The following is a 24147-nucleotide window of genomic DNA, read 5'->3' on the forward strand; positions in this document are numbered from 1 at the left end:
TACTAAATTTAGGACCGGCAATTACAGATACTGGAGTTCTGAGCTTCTTTCTGCTCCTAATATAAAGAATTCCTAATATAAAGAAAATACTAACTACCAATAGTATAAAAATAGTTTTTTAATAATGAGTAAAATTGTTTTGACAATGTTTAACTCTTCAGAAATGTATCTCAGTATTCTGATTGTATTAATTGAGGTTTCTTTTCTTTTTCCCTTCCTGCATTTCAGTGACAATTTCAACAAGCACCTTCTTTGACGGCTTGCTGGTGACAGGACTATACACATCTACAAGTGTTCAGGCTTCACAGAGCATTGGAGGTTCTAATGCTTTTGGATTTGGTAAGCTATCCTGACATTAGAAATCAGTGATTGTCAATGTTTAAACAATTACAGGTCTTATTTTTTGAAACATCTGTTTTAAAAGGATCAGACATTGATGACTTCAGAGAAACTAATCTGAAGTGATTTTTGTGTTGTTTGCTTGAAGTTAGGTGAATTGAAATAAGTCATGTGAATGTACGACCAACCGTAAGCTTGGTGTGACAATCTTTCTATCCCTCTCCGCCTATTGACACTATTATACTTGGTCTTGGGGAATCAGGTAGGTTTCTATGTTCTGTCATTAGGTTGCTGGAATTGGAATTTACTCTGATGCCCATGCAATTATTCCATAACCTGTTTTTTTAAAGTTTTATTATTATTATTTTTAAATAGACTCTACCCCCAATGTGGGGCTGGAACTCATGACCCTGAGATCAAGAGTTGCATGCTCTACTGACTGAGCCAGCCAGGTGCCCCTCAACAAGCTGTTTTTATAAACAGTTCTTACGATCCTGAATTAGGTGAAAAGTGTCACGTTAAGTTTGGCAAGTAAGCATTGCACAAAGTGGAAGGTAGTAATGATTGTTGAAATGATTGAATTCTATGAGTATTCATGAAAGAATGTGTTTTAATATTTAATGCCCTTACATGGAGTCCTTGTCCTTGAATCAGAGACTTGGCAGGTTACTTAAATGGGGAAGCAGAAGGCTACATGATTGTTACTGAGCCCAGAGGATTCTCAATTTTGAAATCCCTGGTTTACCCATTATGCGGTAAACATGCCAAGCTGGAATTAAATAGTCCCTTTTCAGCATCAAAAATGCAAATTTAATATCTCCGTTTATGTAAGACATGAAATCACTGATCTTACTTTGAAATTGGAAAACTGCACAAGACTCCCTACATTGATATGAAAAAGATAGAATTGCCTTATCAGAGTCAGCCATGTGTTCAGCGTTTTATCTTTTCTGGGGTATTTATTAAATAGATAATTTTTACCTACTTTTGATATATAAGGGGGCACCTCCTCTGCGCCAAGTCCTAGCAGTAGCTGTGTCCAGGTGACTCACTGATTGATGTCAGAGCAGTGCTGTTGATGCCCCATTGTCACCTGCTGGCCCAATATGAGACTCACAGCCTCGGGGCTTCACAGAACCTGGAAGTCATTTAATCATCATGTTAAATTATCTGACATTGAGAATTTGCCCTATTTTTAAAAGATCTCTGATAAGCTTTTACAATGTGTTGGTAACTACTTCTAAGTTCTAATCCTCAAGAAAAAAAAATTCTTCGGTCTAAAAATTCCACTTATTTAGCCCCATCCTTTTTTTGCTGTGCAGCGGTGAAAGGTCAGCTTACCGGTCCTATCGACGGACATAATATATATGATGTGCTACCTGTTACGTTACAACAGGACTCACAAGCAGGGTTGCCACATTCAGCAAATAAAAATGTGCAGGCCGTCTGGTTAAATTTGACTTTTAGATAAACAATCTTTTTAGTGAAAGAATACAGTATTTGGGTTAAGGTGTTCTGGGTTCTCCCTTAGCAGAATTAAACCAAAACCTCAGGGAGTGGGGTGTGGGCATTGGTTGTTTTTAATGTCATTTCGATTGCTGGATGGGGATGTTGCAATGTTTGTGCAGGGCTGAGAAGTGCTGTACTGGGTCGGTCCAGGTCTGGTAGCAGCAGCCCCTGGAATCTGTCACTCCAGGGTTCCAGCCTGTCTGTAGACTCAGTGAATCAGATATGCTGGGGGTGAGACCCAGTGACCACTTTCTAAGAATCCGTCCAGGTGATTTGGGTACACACCAAATTTTGAGAACCACTCGTCTACATTCATTAAATGGGAGAGATAGACATTATTTAACTGACCGTATACATACATAATAGCAAATCTTGCTAGAGGCAAGCTTGCAGAAGTCCTGAGTGCTGGGAAACATTATGCCGGAGAAATGAGCTCTGGTCCGGAGTGAAATGGCATGGAGGTAGGAGAGGCTTTCCTGAGGAAGTGGCGTTGAGCTGAGATGTAAGCTTGATTTCCTCATCTGTGAAAGGGGTTGGTAAGGCACCTGCTTTATAAGATTTGTGAGAATTAAAGGGGGTTATTTACATGAAGCCCTTTAACACATAGGAAGCACTCAGTAAAACTAGGGATCCCATAATTTTCCTGATAACTGAAGCAGCTGCTTTCCCCAGCCCAGGAGTTGTATATACCTCCTTTGAGAGGCAAAAAAAACAGTTCTTAGGAGGAATTAATCTGGGGTTTGTAGATCCAGATGATTCGAGAGGACTTGGCTGAATGAAATAGCTGTCACTGGCCACGATGGAGCCTTTCCCTGAGAAAAATCATTAAATCTCGTTCATAAGTATGTTGTAAACGCATTTTGAAAGGACACATAAAATGCAGGTGTCATATTGCCTCTGATTTTTGCTAGTAAGGCAAACAAAAAACTAGGAATGCAATTGTTAGAAGTTATTTTTTTAATTTTATTTCAGAGAGAGAGAGAGCAGGGGGAGGGGCAGAGGGAGAGGAAGAGAGAGAGAATCTCAAGCAGACTCCACACTGAGTGTGGAGCCCCAACTTGGGGGCTTGACCAACTGAGCCACCCAGGTGGCCCAATTCTTAGGAGTTATTTGAGACACCTGGGCTTCTAGACATTTTCTCTGGTGACTTTGAAAGCTGTAGAAAGGCAGTTTCACTTGAATTAGAATGTTTTTTGATTAGCTTAAATTGCAGTTGGTCTCCCCATCTCTATGAACCCTGTATCATGAGGTTGATGGTCTGAAGAGGCTTCAAAACATGAAGTCCGCTCATGGTCTTTTGACTTCCGTAACCACAGCTCAGGCCTCCCACCAGTCAATCGGCATTTTTATAGGACATAATTTTTACATGGATGGATGGATAAGTGAGATCTTTTGTAAGTTCCAGTAATAGCCACATAAGTTTACATGGATTTATATGATAGTGGTAAATTCCTTTAAAAAATTTAATTATACACCTCAATATTATTAAACAGAGTTAATGTTTGGAAGTGATGTTTTTGAATAGAGAGCAGGAGATAGTTTAGATAAATGGTCACCTTAGAAAACAAAACCACATTAATTTTTTGATATTTGACTTAAGTTTAATATATTCTTTACAATTTAAGAAAATGAAGATCTGAGTAGGGTGCAGATAAGAAAAGAGAGGAAACTCTTACAGAAGGTAAATTGTAAAAAGAATTGCTGCTTTTTGGTAGTTTAGTATTACAGTAGGATCAGGCTGAAAAAATGTGGCATTCTTTGATCTAGAACAAAAGAGTTATTGAATACATTATCTATCATTAGGCTCTGACTTAATTGATGGAATGTTAAGCAAACTTGGTTTGTTTGGCATTTTCCCAACATAGCATAGGATTAGGGTGGGATATATTTAACTAGCTGTGTTAAATAAGACAAAGTAAAACATCAAGTTGAGTCGAAAAAGGACTTCTGAAAGTTTTTTCCTTTTATAGTTAATTTTAATTGTACTAATTACATGAAAGTTATAGCCGCTCTCCTTTAAATATAAAATGTGGTGTGACCAGCCAAAATAAGACTGTAATTATTAAGATACTGTTGTATAAGTGTAATTCCACTAACATAACTACAGCCTTTTATGCAAAACCAGAATTCTTTAAAATGCATGCCTCACTGACCAAAAATAGACAAATGCCTAATAGCCAGAAATACATTAAAACAATAGCAATGCAAAAGCTGACTATATGCCAACAATGCGTGATTTGAAATACCTCATTTTGCTTGTCAATATAAGAAAACATGCAGCCCTAGGGAAGAGTGATGTTTAATTATGGATATCTCTTTGTGCAACCCAGAAGAAAAAAAAATGCTTCCTCTTGTCTTTGGCATTGAATTCCAGCTCAATCATGTAAATCTTCAAGGCTCTTTGTGGTCGCTCAATGAAAGGCTATTTGAATATTCTTTCATACAAAATTATTCCTTTTCCAGAGGCTGAGATGCATTTTACTCAATATTTAGTATTCTGGCTCTAAAAGCATTTTGCTCAGTTTTTGGTATTCTGGCTTTAAAACCGGAGAACTGGGTTTGCAGGTCTGACGAGTAGCAGCCACACTTCCAGTTGTTAGACCTTGCGTAAATTAAACGTCTGTGCTTTGCCATTGCTAGATCGTTGTGCTCAGCTAATACATGAGCCATTTTAACAGTTTTTCATGTAAACTTTTGTAATCTTCTATGTGTTTCCTTTCCTTCTCCTATAATAATGAGGCATTCTGGATCCAATCATTTGTTAAATTACAAAATTCCTAAGATGGCAAGATTTGATGAAATCCAAGTTTGGGGAGAAAATACGGTGAACAGATCCAAGATTTTTTCTTTTTAATTTTGCTCTTAAACATTCAGTCAGTCATGTCATGTTTTTAATGAACATTAAGCAACTAACATAAGAATTTAATATTTTCAATATTACTTTTAAAACATGGTAGTAGAATTTTTTAACTTAATAATCTGACTTTTTCTCCACTGTAATCTGACACTCTTAACTTTAGATGAATAGGGATATATTTATAAAACACATTATTTAAGTGTTTTAAGATTTAAAATTTTAGTAAATCTTATGTTCGTCACTAGTTAATAAAAATGCGTACTTTACCAGTAGATTTTGATTGTATGTTAATGTTTCATTGCCATGTTGCAAATTTTTGTCACTACTTTGTTTTATTGTCATTAAAAATAAAAATACAGGCTTTGTTTAAGCTAAATTTTGTTTATCATTCACATTGAAACTAAGTAGAACCTTTTACAACTTTTACAGTGTTACTAGTTGTCACTAGGAATGTAGGTTCCTGGGCATTAAATACAGTTCAATCTTAGGTGTCCTATCCTTGTGCCTTTGAGACACACACATATGTTATACATACATATATTTAGGCTTTAAAAAAATATAAAGAGGGGACAGCCACTAGGAACTTCATTAAATAGGGTTCTCTATAGTAATGCTGTTTATTCACTAGCCTAAATTAGGCTAAATTACTCAGAATGATCTTGTTAAATTTATTTTGTCTGTCTTTACAAAGAAATGCTTTGTAATACGCTTGAGGAATTTTAAACATATTCAGGGATTTTGAAGGCATGACCTTTTATTGGATATGGTAAATGATCTATAATTAACAAGAAGACTTTAGGTTAATTAAACAAATTGCTGTAGTCAATGGTACCAGGAGCATAGCTGACAAGAGTTGAAATTGCCGTTAATTTTTCCTATTTACTGGGTATTAACCTAAGTTTGGTCTTAACTCATTAATTTGGTCTCAATTCCATTAGCATATGCCAGCATTACCTTCATTAAGAAATAGTATAATGTAGTTTGTATTTGACATATGACTAAGGAATTCAGGGATTATTTCCCAATTTCTAAATAACTAAAAAGAATCATTTACTAGAATAGTGGACGTGATGAATATAAAGTTGTTGAATTAGTCCTTCAACAAATTGCTGAAGCAAATGTTGAGCGGCCTGAGATTTGGGCCAAGTGGAGGAGTTAGGGGAGAGAGACAGCTCAGTGCAGGGGTTCGTCACATGACTTCCAGAGCTAGGCAGCTCAGGTTCCACACTCCCCTGACACTGCTTCTTCCTAACTTGGGCCACATTCTTTCTTTCCCTAAGCCTCCATGTCTGCATTTGTAAAATGAGAGGCACCTCGTTCACAAAATTGTTGAGTGGATTAAATGAGTTATCTCTTTAAGTGCCTAGTATATGTGCTTAAAATAGGTATTATTTATTTAGTTTTAAAGATTGTATTTATTTTAGAGAAAGAGAGAGCAAGAGCAGGGGGAGGGGCAAAGGGAGAGGGAGAGACAGAATCTCAGTAAGACTCCCCACTGAGTGTGAGCCTGATGTAGGACTCAGCCTCACGACCCTGAGATCATGACCTGAGCTGAAACCAAGAGTTGGACATTTAACCAACTGGGTCACCCAGATGCCCCTAAAATAGGTATTATTTAAAAACTCAGAAAGAAGTGAGAATTCTATCTCTGAAATAGCAAATAGAATGAGAAGATAGTTTCAGTGGCAGAACGTTTGAAAGAGGAAGTTTGACTTTAATTTGGATGGCAAGCAACACATGCAGTTTCTTACCCATAGAATTTAAAGCTGAAATGGACCCTTGGTAGAGCCCGGCTTAGCCCCTGCTACAATGTATAGGTAAGGAAGCAAGGCTTAGGAAGGGTGAGTAGTGGCTATTACATGAGATGGTGTAAGGGTGATGAGTAAAACCAGTGTTCTGACATCATATCCAGTTCTCAGATACTTTTTTTTGAAATATAATTCACATACCATAAAATTTACTATTTAAAGTATACATTTCAGTGGTTTCCAATATATTCACAAGGTTGTACAACCAACACCATCTAATTTCAGAATATTTCATCACCTCCAGAAGAAACTCCATCCCCGTCTAGCAGTCACGCCCCAATCCTGGCGCCCACCTCCATGGAACTCTCTATTCCCTCCTCCATACTTCAATCTCTGCCCTGACCTCCATGAGCCATCTCTAACAATCTACTGACAACAACAGATCTACTTTCTGTCTCTATGCATTTGCCCATTTTAGACATTTCATGTAAATAGAATCATACAATACATGGCCTTCTGTGTCTGGCTTCTTTTACTTAGCATCATGTTTTCAAGGTTCATCCCTGTTGTAGCAGATACCAGTATTTCATTCTTTTTTACAGCTAAATAATATTCCATTGTTTTGCTATACCACATTTTGTTTGGTAGGTGGAAGGTTGACAGTTCCCAGATTCTTAAAAGGAGTTAGAGTTGTGCAAATTGGGAAAGAAAAAGTTTAAGGAGGATGCAAAGCAATTGGGAAAACCAACGCCCTTCAGTACTTACCAGCCACTCTAAAACCTCTGAAGATCAAATTGTGGAGTCTGTTCTGTGGCTTAGACCCGAAAATGATTTAATCTAAAAATCAAGATGAATTACTCCACTGCCCTCCTTCCTGCCATTCAAGGGAGATAGGCCACTGTGGCATGAATTTACCCTAACTCTTTGGCCCCATGTAAACCACGAGCAAGACACCCAAACCAAGCTGAGTCAATCAGATTTACCAGTACAGGAATTTGGAATCAAGACTCACCAGTCCCAGTCCAACTCTTCATGTGCTAATCAAGGCACGTGTAAACATTTGGTAGCTCTGGGCAGCCATCATCCACAAGGGCTCAGAGGAATGTTGTGCAGGGAGAGGAGAAGGGGAGACAGACAGAATGTTGCCTGAGGTGCCAAAGCTTTCCAGGCTCTTATTTGGGCTCTCTTCCCATCAGGCTGGGATATTCTTGGGTTCTAAGAAACAATAATAAAAATAGCTAACATTTATCAAGCACTTGCTATGTGGCCGGTGTGTTGCAGGTATTAACTCTTTTGATCCTAACAAAATCCTACCAATTATCCTCATTTTGTAGGTAAAGAATCTGAGGCACAGAGAGGGTAAGTAGCTTGCTGAAGGTCACACATAGGGAGTTGCAAAGTCATAATTAGAACTCGGCTCTATAGTCTCTCCTTAAGCTCCCCTTACAGCCCAAGCCCACTTGAGTTGGTTTCTATTACAACCAGAAGAACCTTGACTAAAAGAAGGCCCTCTCTGCTGTAGCCCAGCCTGTAGGGCTCCCAACTCTTCCTTCCATACCTTTATAGGCACATACATTCCCACCACACATACACATACACCTGTGCACCAGTCATAACCAACACACAGTTCCAAAATCCCAGCTGCATTAAACTCCATGCCTTTGTCTATAGTGCTTGGATTTTCTTCTGGTTCTCTCTGCGGGGCAGACATCCCTCCATCTCTCAGGGCCTTTGCCTGACTCACCTCCTCTATTGAGCCTTTGTGACCCTACTCCCTGCTCCTCCCTGGCGCCCACCTCCATGGAACTCTCTATTCCCTCCTCCGTACTTCAATCTCTGCCCTGACCTCCACGAGCCATCTCTAACAATCTATTGAATTTACGTGTTTAAAACCTTTATACCTCTTTGAGGACAAGAAATGATCTAGTCCTCTTCACTCTTATGGCACATAGTAAGTGCTCTATAAACATTTATTGAATGAATAAACCAATACAAATCTTTGAGTATTTGTGGGGTACTTCACTACTAGAGCTGACATCAATAAATGCATGTATGTGCACAAGTGTCCTGGTATGGACAAGAGAGTGAATATTACTGTCTTTAACTTTGAGGATATTTCTGAATCTATATATGTACATATAAATCTACCTATCTATACATATATTTAAAACTATGCAAAAATATATAAATTTTATCATCAGAGATTCTGGGGAAATTTATTACCCTGCCTACCACTTTGTTCCTTTTTTTCCTGGAGGTGGCAGGCACCCATGCCTTTAGATATGAGAGAGACTAATGAAGTGACTTCTTTAGAATCAAGAGATAGGAAGAAGTTCAGGAGATTGTCCACTCCAGCCTCCCATCTTAGGGCAGGTCAATGTCCTAATGATACATGACAGTGAAGTTCTTATTTTATCTCTTAGATCTTTCAAAAATTGATGACTCTATAATTTCTTGGGAACACATTCTAAGATTATATCGAGTGAGATGATTAAGGAAGGTTTCCTGGTATATATGTGTAACCCCCTGCATCAATTTCAGTGCTTTTCTCCTATAATTTTTTAAGTAATTGAAAAAGGTAAATGTTTGGGCGCCTGGGTGGCTCAGTTGGTTAAGCGACTGCCTTCGGCTCAGGTCATGATCCCAGAGTCCTGGGATGGAGCCCCGCATCGGGCTCCCTGCTCCGCAGGAAGCCTGCTTCTCCCTCTCCCACTCCCCCTGCTTGTGTTCCCTCTCTCACTATGTCTCTCTCTGTCAAATAAATAAATAAAATCTTTGAAAAAAAGGGGGAAAAAAAAAGGTAAATGTTTGTTAAAAGGTCAGTAAGTAACTTATTTTCTTTCCTTTCAGCTAAAAAAACCACACTCCACATAAGATTCATCTATTTCATAACTCCTTCATACTTTACCTTGTCAGTTGTCTCTGGACACTGCACAGATTCTAGATTCTGGAATTTAGCCCTGATAAGACATGTGCCCTGAAACCCTTGTAGGTACTTTAAAAATGTCTCCCTAAGGCAAGGGAGTTCTTCTGACTCTTTCTCTTCCTTATTCCTGCTCAAATTCATGTGCTCAGAATCACAGGGAACTGGTTGTTCATAAATATGAATGTCAGGAAAGTCACATTCTTAGAATGAATTCTAATGGAAGTTGCCACTATGCTATATAAGTTATGATTTTTTGAGATTGTTTTGTTACAATTTTGTCTGTCAGTGTGAACAGATTGTGAAGAGACTCTTCTGTCTGGCAAAAGTAACCTTATTAAAGAAGATATTTGCCTCCCAAACAGCACTGAACAAACAAGGACAGAGCAATAGGTTTTTATGTGGGGGTACTTTCTCATGTCAAAGTTTTAAAAAGTAATTCTGGAAAATAAGTTTCTGTAAATGAGGTCTTATCCCTTACTAGATAAAGACAGAGTCAGGAATATTTTACTCTCTTTCTTAAATAATACTTTTACAAACCACTTAGGAATCGTGGCTTTGCTGATAAGAGATACTGTTATTGAGAAGAGCGACACTTTTCATAGTATGCCAGACTGTCCATTTTAACAGGAGAAAGGATCAAAGTATGTGTTTAAGGGAATAAACTTTGAATTCTGACTCTGATCTGGCAGTCATTTTGCTTGTAATATGGCTTACTCTTGACGTTTTCCAGTCCTTCTTTTGGGTATCTAGATAATGATAAATGAGTTTATGTTCCATGTTCACAGTAATTGATTTATAAATACTCTTGGTTAAAGTTGGCTGCTTCTTTCTCGGCAGTTAAATCTAAGAACAACTTAAAATAATTGTATCATGTTATTACTTTCTGGAAATAATTCTGATAATAATCTCTGAAGTATTTTTCTTAGAATTAGTGAAAGTAAATCCTTGGCATCACCTAGAAGATAGTTCTGGATGCAGCATACGAATTTGAAAACAGCTGTAGGAGTCCAGTAGAGGCCCTTCACCCAATGCTGGTTCTGTTTCCACTCTTGTCTTCCATTGTGTGGTTTGCATTCAGCCCTCTGATGCTGAGCTTTGCACGTCGCCTAATAGACGTGTAGGCTGCTCTCTGAGGCAACTACACAACTAAATTACTGTTTTGGGGACTCTGAAATGCCTGAATGGAAAGATACTTGCTAGTGTGGGAGTTGCCATTTTGGAAAACAGAATAGCAAAATTGTTAGTATTTTGGTAAAATTTCAGACTGAGCTTCCCTCCTGCTTTTCCTTCCACATGTTTTCAGACACTGGAACCATGTTGTTGCTATTATCTAGTTAATTATGTTATTTCTGGTTCTTCTTCAGAACAGTGCCTCTCCACATGAACTCTAGTAAACAGCAAGTTAAAAGTGAAATAAATGGAGCTATCAGAGATCATGCTCTGGGAAGATGTTTTGTTTATCCTTCATGGTTTTCTTTTTTGAAATAATTAGTTATTTGCATTATGAGAGATTCTTTTGTAACCAAATTTTTAGTCTGTGTGATCCAATACCATTTCCAACGCTAATAACAAAAATGGAGAGAAATCTGTTACTAATAAACGAAGAACTCCGTTGGGGTTTGGCTCTCTGTTTCTAGAGAATGGGACAAATGAGCTGCTCTGGAATCATTATGAGGTTGACAAAGTTTATCTTTCCAGCCCCTAGCCTTTCCCCTCCCTTTTCTCTCTTTCTTTCTTCTTGTCCCCTTTTTAACAAGGAGATGATATCAGACCCATCTCAGAATGAATTTTAAAATATTGCACTAATAGCACCTTTTCCCCACACTGCATCTTGCAATCATTAGTGTCTTATGATGCGTTAATAGCAAAATACATGGCAGAAGTGTATTGCAGTATAAAGAAGCTTGGAGTGTGCTGGTTAAACAAAATTAAATAGTACTTCTTAGAATCTTTAATATACTTTTCTTTTGAGATCTAGTTCACATAATATAAAACCTACCGTTTTCAAGTGGACAGCTCAGTGATTCTTAGTATGTTTAGTGTTCTGCAACCATCACCACTAATTAATCTGAAAACATTTCCATCCCCACAGAAAGAACGCTGTGCCTGTTAAGTGTGGTCAGTCCTACATCCCTCTCCTCCCATCCCCTGGCAACCACTAATCTACTTTCTGCCTGTATGTATTTACCTATTCTGGACATTTTATACAAATGAAATCATATAGTAAGTGGCCTTTATGACTGGCTTCTTTTACTTGACATGTTTTCAAGGCTCATCCATACTGAAGCATATTGAAGAATGCAGTACTTCATTCTTTTTTTTTTTTTTTAAGATTTTATTTATTTATTTGACAGAGAGAGCATAAGCAGGGGGAGTGACAGGCAGAGGGAGAAGCAGGCTCCCTGCTGAGCAAAGGGAGCCCGATGCGGGGCTCGATCCCAGGGCCCTGGGATCATGACCTGAGCCGAAGACAGACGCTTAACCGACTGAGCCACCCAGGCGCCCCTGCAGTACTTCATTCTTATTTATGGCTGAATAATTGCCCATTGTTTGGATAGTCCATGTTTTATTTTTCCATTTCTCTGTTGATGAATATTTAGATTGTTTCCATATTGGCTATTATGAATAATACTCCTATGAACATTAGTGTACAGATTTCTTATATGAATGTATATTTTAAATTCTCTTGGGTTTGTATCTAGGAGTGGAATTACTGGATCATGTAGGAATTTTGTTTAATTCTTTGAGGCGCTGCCAAGTTGTTTTCTGTGGCAGCTGCGCCATTTTATGGTCCCAGCAGCAACATGGGGGCTCCCAATTTATCTACATCCTTAACAACACTTGCTATTTTCTTCCATTTTTTAAGATCAATAGTGAAGTGATATGAAGAAGAGTCCATCCCGACTACATTGATTGTTTGAATCCCTGGACTGTAAGGATGGTTTAATCTTAGAACATCTAAATGTTTCTTCTCTGTTTTCTAATCTTCTGGCAGTGAAGAACTCTTTGTGTAATAAAAATGCTAATTTTAAAAAATTAAAATGATGAACAAACATTTTGCCCTAGTTGTGAAGGGGCTGTTAGCCTTTTTACAACCAAAAGAAAATAACCAATACCCTAATACCCTAATAGAAAACTAGTAAAAACTCAAACCATTTACAAAAGAAGAAAGACAAATGTCCAATAAATATGAGGAAAATATTCAACTCACTGCTAATAAAAATGCATAATTAAAACAATTATGAGGATTTTTAAAAAAGATTTATTTATTTGAGAGAGAGAGACTGAGCATGAGTGGGAGGGGCAGAGGGACAGAGAGAGAGAATCTCACGGGGCTCCATCTCTGGATCCTGAGATCATGACCTGAGCCGAAACCAAGAGTCAGACACTCAACCTACTGAGCCACCCAGAGACCCCAACAATTATGAGATTATAAATTTTTTTCAATTAAAGAATCATTTTTTAAAACTGACAATGATGCCTAAAATCACCTGTACTTAATTCTGGTATCAGTGCTGGAAAACTGGTATTTATTGATGTGAGTATGTATTAGTTTAGTTATCTAGAAAACAATTTGGCAATATGTAAACAAAGCAGTAAAATTTTCACATATTTTGACACCGTTCTTTTACTTTTGGGAATCTATTAGAAATTTAAACAAACCCAGAAATGCAGACAAACATTGATGCATGTGACTGTTTACCAGGGCACTGTTTATGTTAGGAAAAACTTGAACATAATCTAAATGTCAATAAAAGGTAATGATGAAATAAGCTAGAGTATTGATAGGAAGGAATAATACGCTGATATTGCATTATTTACAACAGTCAGGATATAGAAGCAACCCAAGTATCCATGAATAGATAAAAAAGATGCAACACACAAACACACACAGGACTATTATGCAGCCATAAGAAAGGATGAGATTTTGCCATTTGTGACAACATGGATGGACCTAGAGGGTGTTATGCTAAGTGAAATAAGTTGGACTGAGAAAGACAAATACCATATGTTTTCACTCAGATGTGGAATCTAAAAAACAAAAAAGATAATTAATCAGACCTGTAAGTACAGAGACCAAACTTGCCAGAAGGAACGGGGATGGAGAGAAGGGCAAAATGGGTGAAGGGGAATAGGAGATACAGGCTTCCATTTAGGGAATGAATAAATCACAGGGATAGAAGGCACAGCATAGGAAATATAGTCGACAATATTGTAATGGTGTGTATGGTGACAGATGGTAGCTACACTGTGGTGAATCATAGTATAACCCATAGAGAAGATGAATCACTATGTTGTATCCTGAAACTAATGTAGTATTGTGTGTCAACTATGCTCAAATAAAGAAGTTTTTAAAAAATAAAATGCTGCCATTAAAGTGGTATTTTTGAGTGATAATGGCATGAGAAACTAGTTGTGGTACAATTGAAATAACTATGTGCATACACACACACATACATACACTCACACATAGTTTGGATATTTACTTTGCTTCTCCAAATACACACCCACACTAACCTACTGAGGAAACTATAGAAACATTATTTGACATGATCAGTACTGGTACTGAGTCAGTTGAAAGAAATTGGTTAGACATGTTTATTGTTTTGTGTTCTATGAATGATTAAACAATATAGTGTTTGGTTTTTTTTTTAAGATTTTATTTATTTAAATATTTATATAATTTTAAAAAGATTTTATTTGTTTATTTGACAGAGACACAGTGAGAGAGGGAACACAAGCAGGGGGAGTGGGAGAGGGAGAAGTAGGCTACCCGCTCAGCAGGGAGCCCGATGTGGGGATTGATCCCAGGACCCTGGGATCACGACCTGAGCCGGAGGCAGACGCTTAATGACTGAGCCACCCAGGCACCCTAAGATTTTATTTATTTATTTGACAGAGAGAGACATAGTGAGAGAGGGAATACAAGCAGGGGGAGTGGGAGAGGGAGAAGCAGGCTACCTGCTGAGAAGGGAGCCCGATGTGGGGCTCGATGCAGGGCTCGATGCGGGGCTCGATGCGGGGCTCGATCCCAGGACCCTGGGATCATGACCTGAGCCAAAGGCAGATGCTTAACGACTGAGCCACCCAGGCGCCCCTAAACAATATAGTGTTTTAAAAGGCAGTCCATCCTATGGGTAGGGTCCAGGCTAGGGAGAGGGTACTAGGAGTACTTGTGTAGGTTTTGATATTAAATAGGATGGTCAGGCAATAAATTTACAAGTTTTCAGATATCAGTGAAGGACTGTTCTTTAAATATGGGTCCACTGATTGGAATCCCACTACTTTTTTCCCCCACATAAACCGTATTTCCAGTTTTAATTTCTTTAAAATGGAGCAAGAATATAAATAGACTTGTGAAGAATTCTGAGTGCAGCATTCTAGATATTCTATGGGGTTTGTTTGTTTGTTTGTTTTTTTTGCACTCTTTTACAGGTACCTTTTCAACCATAGTTTGAAAACAACACCTCTTAGGTTCTTTTTTTAAAATTGTATTTATTTTAATTGTATGTATTTATTTGAGAGTGAGAGAGAAAGCATGGGTGGGGGGAGGGGCAGAAGGAGAGGGAGAAGCAGGCTCCCCGCTGAGCAGGGAGCCCGATGTGGGGCTTGATCCCAGGACCCTGGGATCATGACCTGAACCAAATGCAGATGCTTAACTGACTGAGCCACCCTCTTTAGGTTCTTTTTATCAAGTCTGTCCAAAGCATTCAAGTTAGTGTGTATATAAACAATAAATCTCTTAGAAGTGCTCAGTTTTTATCAGTTTATACAGCAATTCATGAAATTATATTAGGTTAATAAGAGGTTCAAATGAAATAAACAGATTTCGGGGCACACCCTAGATAAATGCACATATAAGAACATACCAGGGGCGCCTGGGTGGCTCAATCGGTTAAGCGTCTGCCTTCGGCTCAGGTCATGATCCCAGCGTCCTGGGATCGAGCCCCGCATCGGGCTCCCAGCTCAACGGTGAGCCTGCTTCTCCCTCTCTCTCTGCCTGCCTGTCTGCCTGTGATCGCTCTCTCTCTGTCAAATAAATAAATAAAATCTTTAAAAAAAAAAAGAACATACCAGATAAGCACACATGTGGAAGCATAAAATCAAACACAAAAGCAGGGTACCTGCTCCCCCATGTGCACGGCTGATGGGACCAAATAAGTTGGCAAAAGAAATGCTATCACAGTGATATTTACATGATTTTATATTATGTGTAGGTACTCATCTAATGAACTGATGTTATTTTTAAATATGGTGTAGTAGGGATGTGAATGAACTATCTCAATCTATTTTTTTAAATATTTTATTATGAAGAATTTCAAAGAGCCATCAAAGTTGAGAGAATTTTACAGTGAGCCCCCACTAGCTAGGTAGAGTTTGTATGCAATGAAATGCGCAATTCTTAGGGATATATAAGGTTAGATCTGATAAATGTATAAACCTGTGTAACTCAAGCCATTATGAAAATATAGAACATTACCTTCGCCCCAGAAAGTTCCCTCATGCCTCTCCTCCATCAGCTCTCACTTCCACTTTCCAAAAGCAGCCAATTTTTATTTTATTCCACCATAGATTAGTTTTGCCTGTTCTGGAACTTTGTATAAATGCAGTCATGGAATAAGTACCCTTTTGTATAAGCTTCTTTCACTCAGCATAATGTTTTTCAGATTTTTGCATGTTGTGTGTATCAGTACTTTGTTCCTTTTTATTGCTGGATAGTATTCCTTTGGACACCTGGCCTGTTTCTTGGTTTTGGTTATTATGCATATAGCTGCTATATGTACATAGTCATCTAAGTCTTTTTGTGAATATATGTTTTTGTTTTGTTTGTTTTGCCGGGCTTGAACTCATGACCCTGAGATCAAGACCTGAGCTGAGATCAAGAGTCAGATGCTTAACAGACTGAGCCACCCAGGCGCTCCTGTTTTCATTTTTACTGGGTAAATACTTAGCAGTGAAATTGCTGGGTCTTGTTTTATAAGAAGCTGCTAGACCTTTTCCCAAAATGGTTGTACTTTTTATACTCTGAGTATAAAAGTTGCAGAACATTATAAGATTATAAGAGTTGTAGTTGTTCTGCATCTTCATCTACACTTGGTGTTGTCAGTGTTTTTAATTTTAGCCATTTTGGTGGGAATACGGTGGTATCTCACTGTGGTTTTAATTTGCATTCCCCAGCTGACTAATGATGTTGCGCACTTTTTTTTGAAGATTTATTTATTTATTTGAAAGAGAGAGAGAGCGCCCATACAAGTGGGGGGAGGGGCAGAGGGAGAGAATCTTTAAGCAGACTCCCCACTGAGTGCAGAGTCCGAAGCAAGGCTCCATCCCACGACCCATGAGATGAGGATCTGAGCCGAAATCAAGAGCTGGACGCTCAACCGCCTGAGCCATCCCCTGTTGAACACTTTTTCATGTGCTTATTGGCTACTTTTGTCAAATATCTGTTCAAACCTATACCCACTTTAAAAAGTTGAATTGTCTTCTTATTATTGAGTTATATAGAAGTTTTAATATATACTGGGTACTAGTCCATTATTAGATATATGTTTTGTGAATATATTGTCCGACTTATGACATCTTATGATGTGTAGAAGTTTTAAATTTTGATGAATTCGAATTTTTTCATTTATGGTTATTGTTTTCTGTGTCCTGGCTAAGGAAGCCATTGCCTGTCCTAATGCAAATCTTATTTTTTAATGTGTGCCAGGTGATGGAGCCTAAAAAGTAGCTATTTTTCTTGATTTTTTTTAAGTAGCTATTTTCAATCTTCATAATCTTTGGGTGCGTATAGAGCAGATATTAGAGTTCATATACAATATTTCTAAAAGTTTCTCATTAACCATTGCCTGATTGTTTTTTAAAAAGTTAGGACACTTTTCATTAACGTGGCATCATTTTTACCCTCAAAAGTTTTTCATCCCACATGTGTAAGCTTCTGATGTTTTATAAGCGACTGAAATTGCTTCAGACTCCCGGATTATGCTGTGATAAGCCAAATGGGCTTTAGGACACTCCCTTCACACCAGAGACACATGCCAGAAACCAAACAGATGGTAAACTAAGCAGAAATGACCCTCGGCATTCTCATTAGAGCAGTTGGGGAAATTTTAATGGGCCCCTATTTGCCTCGTGCTGTATCTAATACCCTTTGAACTGCCACTTTTTTTTTTTCTTGTTACAAGTCAACAACCACCATGTATATTTTAATAGGGATTATCAAACACAATTTGCCCAGAAGATGTACAGTCCTCTAATGCTAATTAGCCAAGTTTAAATAATCACTGAGTTCTGGGATAATTGGAAAGAAACACTGTTTTTCTTGCCAGTGCATAATTACTAATTAACAGGAAGATAAAATATCTGTGTAGCAGTCATATCTAGGAGAATCTGTTAACAGTTAATTAACTGATGAGTTGATGCCAAGTCAGTGTTGGTCAAGAAAGTTTACAGATGAAGTTCTTATAAAATAAATAAATAAATATACACATCATGGAAAGATCACATTGTTGAGCCGGAATAGAGCATGGGTGGAGTAAAGACTGTGTGACTCTGACCTAGCATTATAGTGCTTAAGGTGGACAGTCATTTCATTAAAGAATTAGTGTCTCTTTGGTGCTAAATATTAAAAACACCAACTGCTGGTTTCTACTCTGCTGTTAACACATAAGATTTGAGGCTTCATTAATTTGCTTTTCTCTTGATCCTAATAATTGCATGGGCTTTCTCAACCTTAACATATCCTCATGAAATTGGACCACAGCCTCCTCTGTGTTTTTCTGCTTACAAGAGTTACGACTTGAGTGTGTGAAATGGGTAGCTGGAGATTCACAAAGAAGAAAATAAAAGCTTGACTGCCAATTTTCTTTGTTTTTGTTAATGCAGGAGTTACCATTGTGCTCTTCTTCACAAGTATTTGGAAACACATCCATTAAACCATTTTTTAAAAGTTAACATTTTTGTTAAAGAATAGCATGCTTTTAAACCTATTTTTAATTTTTTCATTTAGACTAATGAGTGAGTGGGTAGTGCCAAGCATTTAATACGCACTGCCTGATAATTTAAGTGTTTTGAAATTCCATTTGTTTGGGAAAAACTAAAAATTCAATTATTTCTTTATGAATGCATACTTTTTTAAAACTTTTTTTTTGCAAAATCTTCATTGCAGTGAAGAGTCTCCTATAGGTAAAAAAAAATCTTGTAGAATTTAGAAGTTCTGTGAATAATAAAATGTTGAATTGTTCAAAAGATAGGAAGATGATAAAACACTCGGTAAAACTATGGTTTTGTAGATTGTGGTGGAAATGAAGAATATGTTTGCTAATTTCTTTTGGAATACATGAAAGAGTAAAGAAAGCTTTGTAGCAGGAACATTTTAATCCTTGTACACACACTTACACTTAATACACTGAGAGTTCTGGAAGTTGTTATTGTAATAGAAATTTTAATTTTACAATTTATTCCCTTATATTCAGACCTCAACCATAGCTTCGTCTTCAAAGAATGAAAGAAGGAGAATCAATGCAGTGTTGTTTTACTCCATTTTACTAGTCTGCTAATTAATTTGGTGATGCGGAATCACTTAACCAATTTACTTCTCAGTCGTACACATTTCTAATCTTAATGACCCTCAGCCTTGGGATATACAGTATTCTTTAGTTAATGTTTCAACACATCATGACACAGATACATATCATTTCATGATTTTTGTTTCGATTCAGTGTATTTCTGTGAGTTCTTGTTTGCACAGTAAAAAGTATAATCTCTGCTAGGTCGTGGTATTACAGAAGTTTGGAAAGCTTTAAGAGGATGTCCCTCCAGCACTGTGGTTGCTTAAGTGTGTGTGTGTTTACGTGCAGATACTTACGTTCATTAGATCTTTGGCATGTAAGATTTATTTGTAGTTTCAGTGACCAGTACCCCTCCTCAGAGAGCAAGACCACGTAATAACTTGTTATTCAGCTAGTGCACAAATTTGAATAGGACACATTTCAAGACTTGGTGAATAACCACTCATTACCCATATTTCAGTGCATTTTATTTTTCTCTAATTGTTCTCATGCAGTGTGAAAGTGTTAAGAACTTTTATTTCTTTGTGAAAATAGCCCTCAAAGAGGTTATCCATGAGAACTACAGATGAACACGAGGGAAAGTGAAGAGTCTTAGCCTGGATGCTCACATCACTAGGTTCCAACTTTATGGGCCCCACTTGAGGGCTCTGCATCCTTCTAGAGGTGTCCGGGGGCCTGGCTCATCTCTAGCTGAGTACTGGCATCCTCATACTCCATCCTCATGTGGAGTCAGCTGCAAACACAGCTTTTGGGAGCAGAAAGGGGAAACCTTAATTTCTTACTTTCTCCCTGTGCAGCATCTTTTTGTCATCTGCCCATACACTTGGAGAGGATGCCCTTTGGAAGGATACAGAGAGATCCTTCTGGCCTCCCTTCAAAGCTCATTTCATTTATTTATTTATTTATTTATTTATTTATTTATTTATTTATTATTTATTTATAAAGATTTTATTTATTTCTTTGACAGAGAGAGACACAGTGAGAGAGGGAACACAAGCAGGGGGAGTGGGAGAGGGAGTAGCAGGCTTCCCGCTGAGCAGGGAGCCCGACGTGGGGCTCGATCCCAGGACCCTGGGATCATGACCTGAGCCGAAGGCAGACACTTAACGACTGAGCCACCCAGGTGCCCCTAAAGCTCATTTTACATAGTAGTCTCAGAAGCCTCCCAGAGTCTCTCTCTTGTCTCTGGATACTCCTATTTTGGGCTCAGAACTAAAGACCCCCTTTGGCTAAGCCATCAGTTTTTCTGTTATATCACTAACATACAGATTAGTGATTGAGTGCAGGTATATTCTGAACTATGTCATTTCCTATGGACATAATAGGAGTTTCCTAAAGCAGTCCTAGTTTCGGAATGATAGTATGAGTCTGTACTAGAAAAGGCAGTATTATGCTGGCAAGACTTAGTGATTTTACTATTAAATGAGATCCTAATTTTTATGCTAGGGCAAAAAAAGCGAAGTGAATTATAATCTTGAAAGGCTGCACTAATTTGTTGAGCTGAAATCACTTTTTTAAAAACAGAATACGTGCTTGAAGCTAAAAATGTTCTAAATGTTTGGTCCCAGAAATTTAAAAAAATTCAAATTTTATGTATAATGGAAGCACTAATACATTTTTTATGTAGGAAAAAGGACTGTCTCATAGATGGATATGTTGATATTCCCCTGGAGTTTCCACAGGAGACCCATCCCTGGGGAAGAGAAAGTGCCAGGGCTGTGAAGGAAGACAGGAGAGGGAGAGGAGGATGGTTAGCAGCTGCTAGATGGATCACACAAGGCTTGTGAGAGGCATGATGACTTTTATGGGTGCTCCTTACTTTTCTTTTTCTTTTCTTCTCTGTTCTCTCATTTCTGCCCTGTCCCACTTCTTTTTACTTTTATCTCTTCTTTCTTAAATTCCTCTTTTTAGACTTTCTTTGATGCTTTTACTTATTTTCTCTCTCTGCCTCTGGTGGTTGCTCATTTCTTTTTTCTTTTTAAATATTTTGATTTGAGTTGTAGTTGACACATCACATATCAGTTTGAGCTGTATAACATATAATGGTTTAATATTTGTATATATTGTAGAATAATCCCCACAAAAAGTCTAGTTAGCGTTCATCAGCATACATAGTTACAACATTTTTTTTTCTTGTGGTGAGGACTTTTAAGATTTATTCTCTTAGCAACTTTCAAATGTGCAATATGGTATTATTAACTGTGGTCACCATGCTGTACCTTGCAGCCCCATGACTCTTTTATAACTGGAAATTTGTATCTCCGGACTCCCTTCACCCATTTTGCCCACTCCCCCCAACCTCCTCTCCTCCAGCAACCACCAGTCTGTTCTCTGTATTTATAAGCTTGATTTTTGTTCCTTTGCTTTCTTTTTAGGTTCCGTGTGTATCATACAGTATTTTTCTTTCCCTGACTTATTTCACTTGGCATAATGTCCTCAAGGTCCATCCATATTGTTGCAAATGGCAGATTTTTCTTTTTTATGGCTGAATGATATTCCTGTGTGTGTGTGTGTGTGTGTGTGTTTGTGACATTTTCTTTATCCATTCATTCATTGATGGACACTTAGGCTATTTATGTGTCTTGGTTATTGTAAATAATGCTGCAATGAAATGGAGGTGTATATATCTTTTCAAATTAGTGTTTTCTTCAGATAAATACCTAGAAGTGGAATTGCTGGATCAGATGGTCATTCTATTTTTAATTTTTTGAGGAACCTTTATACTATTTTCCATGGTAGCTACACCAATTTACATTCCTACCAACAGTGCATGAGGGTTCCCTTTACTCCATATCCTTGCCAACACTTATTATTTCTTGTCTTTTTGACACTAGCCATTCTGACAGGTGTGAAAGTGATATCTCATTGCAGCTTTGATTTACATTTCCCAGATGATCATTGATGTTGAGCATCTTTTTCACCTACTCATTGACCATCTAAATGTCTTCCTTGAGAAACTGTCTACTCGGATCCTCTGCACATTTTTAAATCAGAGTTTGTTGTTGCTCTTATTGAATTGTATGAATTCTTTATATATTTTAGATATTAACTCCTTATCAGATACATGATTTGCAAATATTTTCTCCCAGTCAGGAGATTGCCTTTTAATTTTGTTGATGGTTTCCTTTTAGTTCCCCATTAGTGCTTTTACTTATTTTCTTTCCTACTTCTGGGTGGTTGCTCATTTCTTTCAATTCTTTATTCCTTTCATCCTTCCTTTAATCCTGTATTTCTCTTCTCCATTGTCCCTACCCCCACTTTTTCTCATCTCTCTGCACTAGGCCTTTTTTGTTGGACTCAGCGCACTTTCTACCCTTGTCCCCTCATTCCTTCATTCATTATGTAAGCAGCATTTGCTCCTTGGATTATGCAGAGTGATAGTATTTAGTGTACAAAATCAGAGAGAGTGTGGCCCATGTTTACAGCATGTCAGGAGCAGAGCAGACTTATGAAGATGCATCAAGAGGTATGCAGAGAAATGGCAGCCCTAGGTGAAAGACTGAAACTGTGAGCCATTGTCAGGTGATTGGTCATGATGTGGAAAAAAACACATTTTAAAATTATATTTTGAAGTAACAAGTATACTTACTAAAAGAGCACATTTTAAAGTATATTTAAAATTATTGAATAAGCTTTTGTGCTCCCTGTTCATAATTTTTCTTTGAAATATTTGAAATATGAAATGAATTCTGAGGTACAAAGTATCATAAATGTATTGGTACTGCATAATTCCTAAGGACTCCAAAGCAAACCTGATCAGAATTGGTTGTGACCTTATCAGAAGTTACCCACATTGCCTAATAGACATCTACAAAATGGATATATCTTTACATGGCTCTGGTGGGAATTGGCAGTGATCATAGAGAAAAAACCACCTAGCATAAAACATATACTCTCAACGATTGTTTTCTTGTCTCTGCTCTCACCCTTTAAATTTGCTGGCGAATTGCTAGGTGCTGTCATATATACCTACAAAATTTCAGTGGCTTGAAACTAGAATTTGTTTCTTCACTTGTATATCAGCTTATCGTGGGTGTTTCTGGTCAGCACGGAGGCTCTGCTGTCTTCACAAAGCTTCTTAGGTGAACTTGGGCATCAATTTCCAGCTGATTGAAGAGAGAAAGCAGAGTAAAGAAGGTATAACTGGGGCGCCTGGATGGCTCAGTTGTTAAGCGTCTGCCTTTGGCTCAGGTCGTGATCCCAGGGTCCTGGGATCGAGCCCCGCATTGGGCTCCCTGCTCTGCGGGGAGCCTGCTTCTGCCTTCTCCCTCCCCCGCTTGTGGTCTCTCTCTGTCAAATAAATAAATAAAATCTTAAAAAACAAAAAAAAACAACAACAAAAAAAGAAGGTATAACTACTTTTTAACAGTCTTGGCCTAGAAAAGATAGATTACTTCCAATCACATTCGGTGAGTGAAAACTAGTCATACGGCTTAGTCTGGCTACATTGGGGTGGGGCAGGGGCACGCTGGAAAATATAGTTCTAGTGGGGCAGCTGCCTACCAGCAATAATTCTGTTCTGTGCCAAGGGGAGCATGACTTTCTGTGCACAGTGAGCTGCCTCTGATACATTCTTTCTCCCACCTTTGTCCCAGCACACTGTATTCTTCCGTTCTCTTTTTATTCTATTCCCCTGGGCTGAAGCAAGGGAATCTAGGGTGTTGGCAAGAGAGTGTCCAGGGTGCAGACGATGTGATGCGCAATGGGTCTGACCTGGTTGGGAAAGGAATGAAGGCCTGGAGGGCCCTAGGAATGGGGATTGATGAGAGAAGTAAAGGAATCGGAGGGCTCAGTGAGGTTGTAAAGGCAGTAGATATTTGTAGAATAAATGAATAATGAATACATAGGTGGGGGTCAGGTAGTAAGGACTGGAAGAAAAGGGGTACTTGGTCAGATTTGGGATATGGGGAGCTAATCCTTCAGCAGTGCAACAATTCCAGCAAAAGGTCTAGCGTGTCATTTGAAGTATTGCCGAAATGGAGTGGAAAAGAAGGTATTTGGTGTTGAGTTTCTCATAGAGCTGGGAGGAAAGGCTCTAAGTGTGGCCATCCATGTAGGCATTGAGCACACTCACAATTATGGCAGGGGTGGTACTGAAGGGAAGACCACCAACCTGATGCAGAGTCATTGGCCATTGAGATACGCTGCCTGCCTCATGGTGATGTTAATTACCAACGTAGCACAATGAGATGAGAC

General features: G+C 38.2%; 1 protein-coding gene across 3 annotated transcripts in view; it reads left to right on the forward strand.

Annotated features, from left to right (window-relative positions):
* RELN (reelin) overlaps positions 1-24147 on the forward strand; it is a 490351-nt gene that overhangs the window by 71310 nt on the left and 394894 nt on the right. For all 3 annotated transcript variants that reach the window (XM_078060039.1, XM_078060040.1, XM_036067465.2), the window contains exon 2: positions 229-339. In XM_078060039.1, coding sequence (XP_077916165.1) covers positions 229-339 — 111 coding nt within the window. The remainder of the gene's footprint in view (positions 1-228; positions 340-24147) is intronic.

Source organism: Halichoerus grypus, chromosome 12 (assembly GCF_964656455.1).
Source record: "Halichoerus grypus chromosome 12, mHalGry1.hap1.1, whole genome shotgun sequence".
In the NCBI taxonomy this organism is placed as follows: Eukaryota; Metazoa; Chordata; class Mammalia; order Carnivora; family Phocidae; genus Halichoerus; species Halichoerus grypus.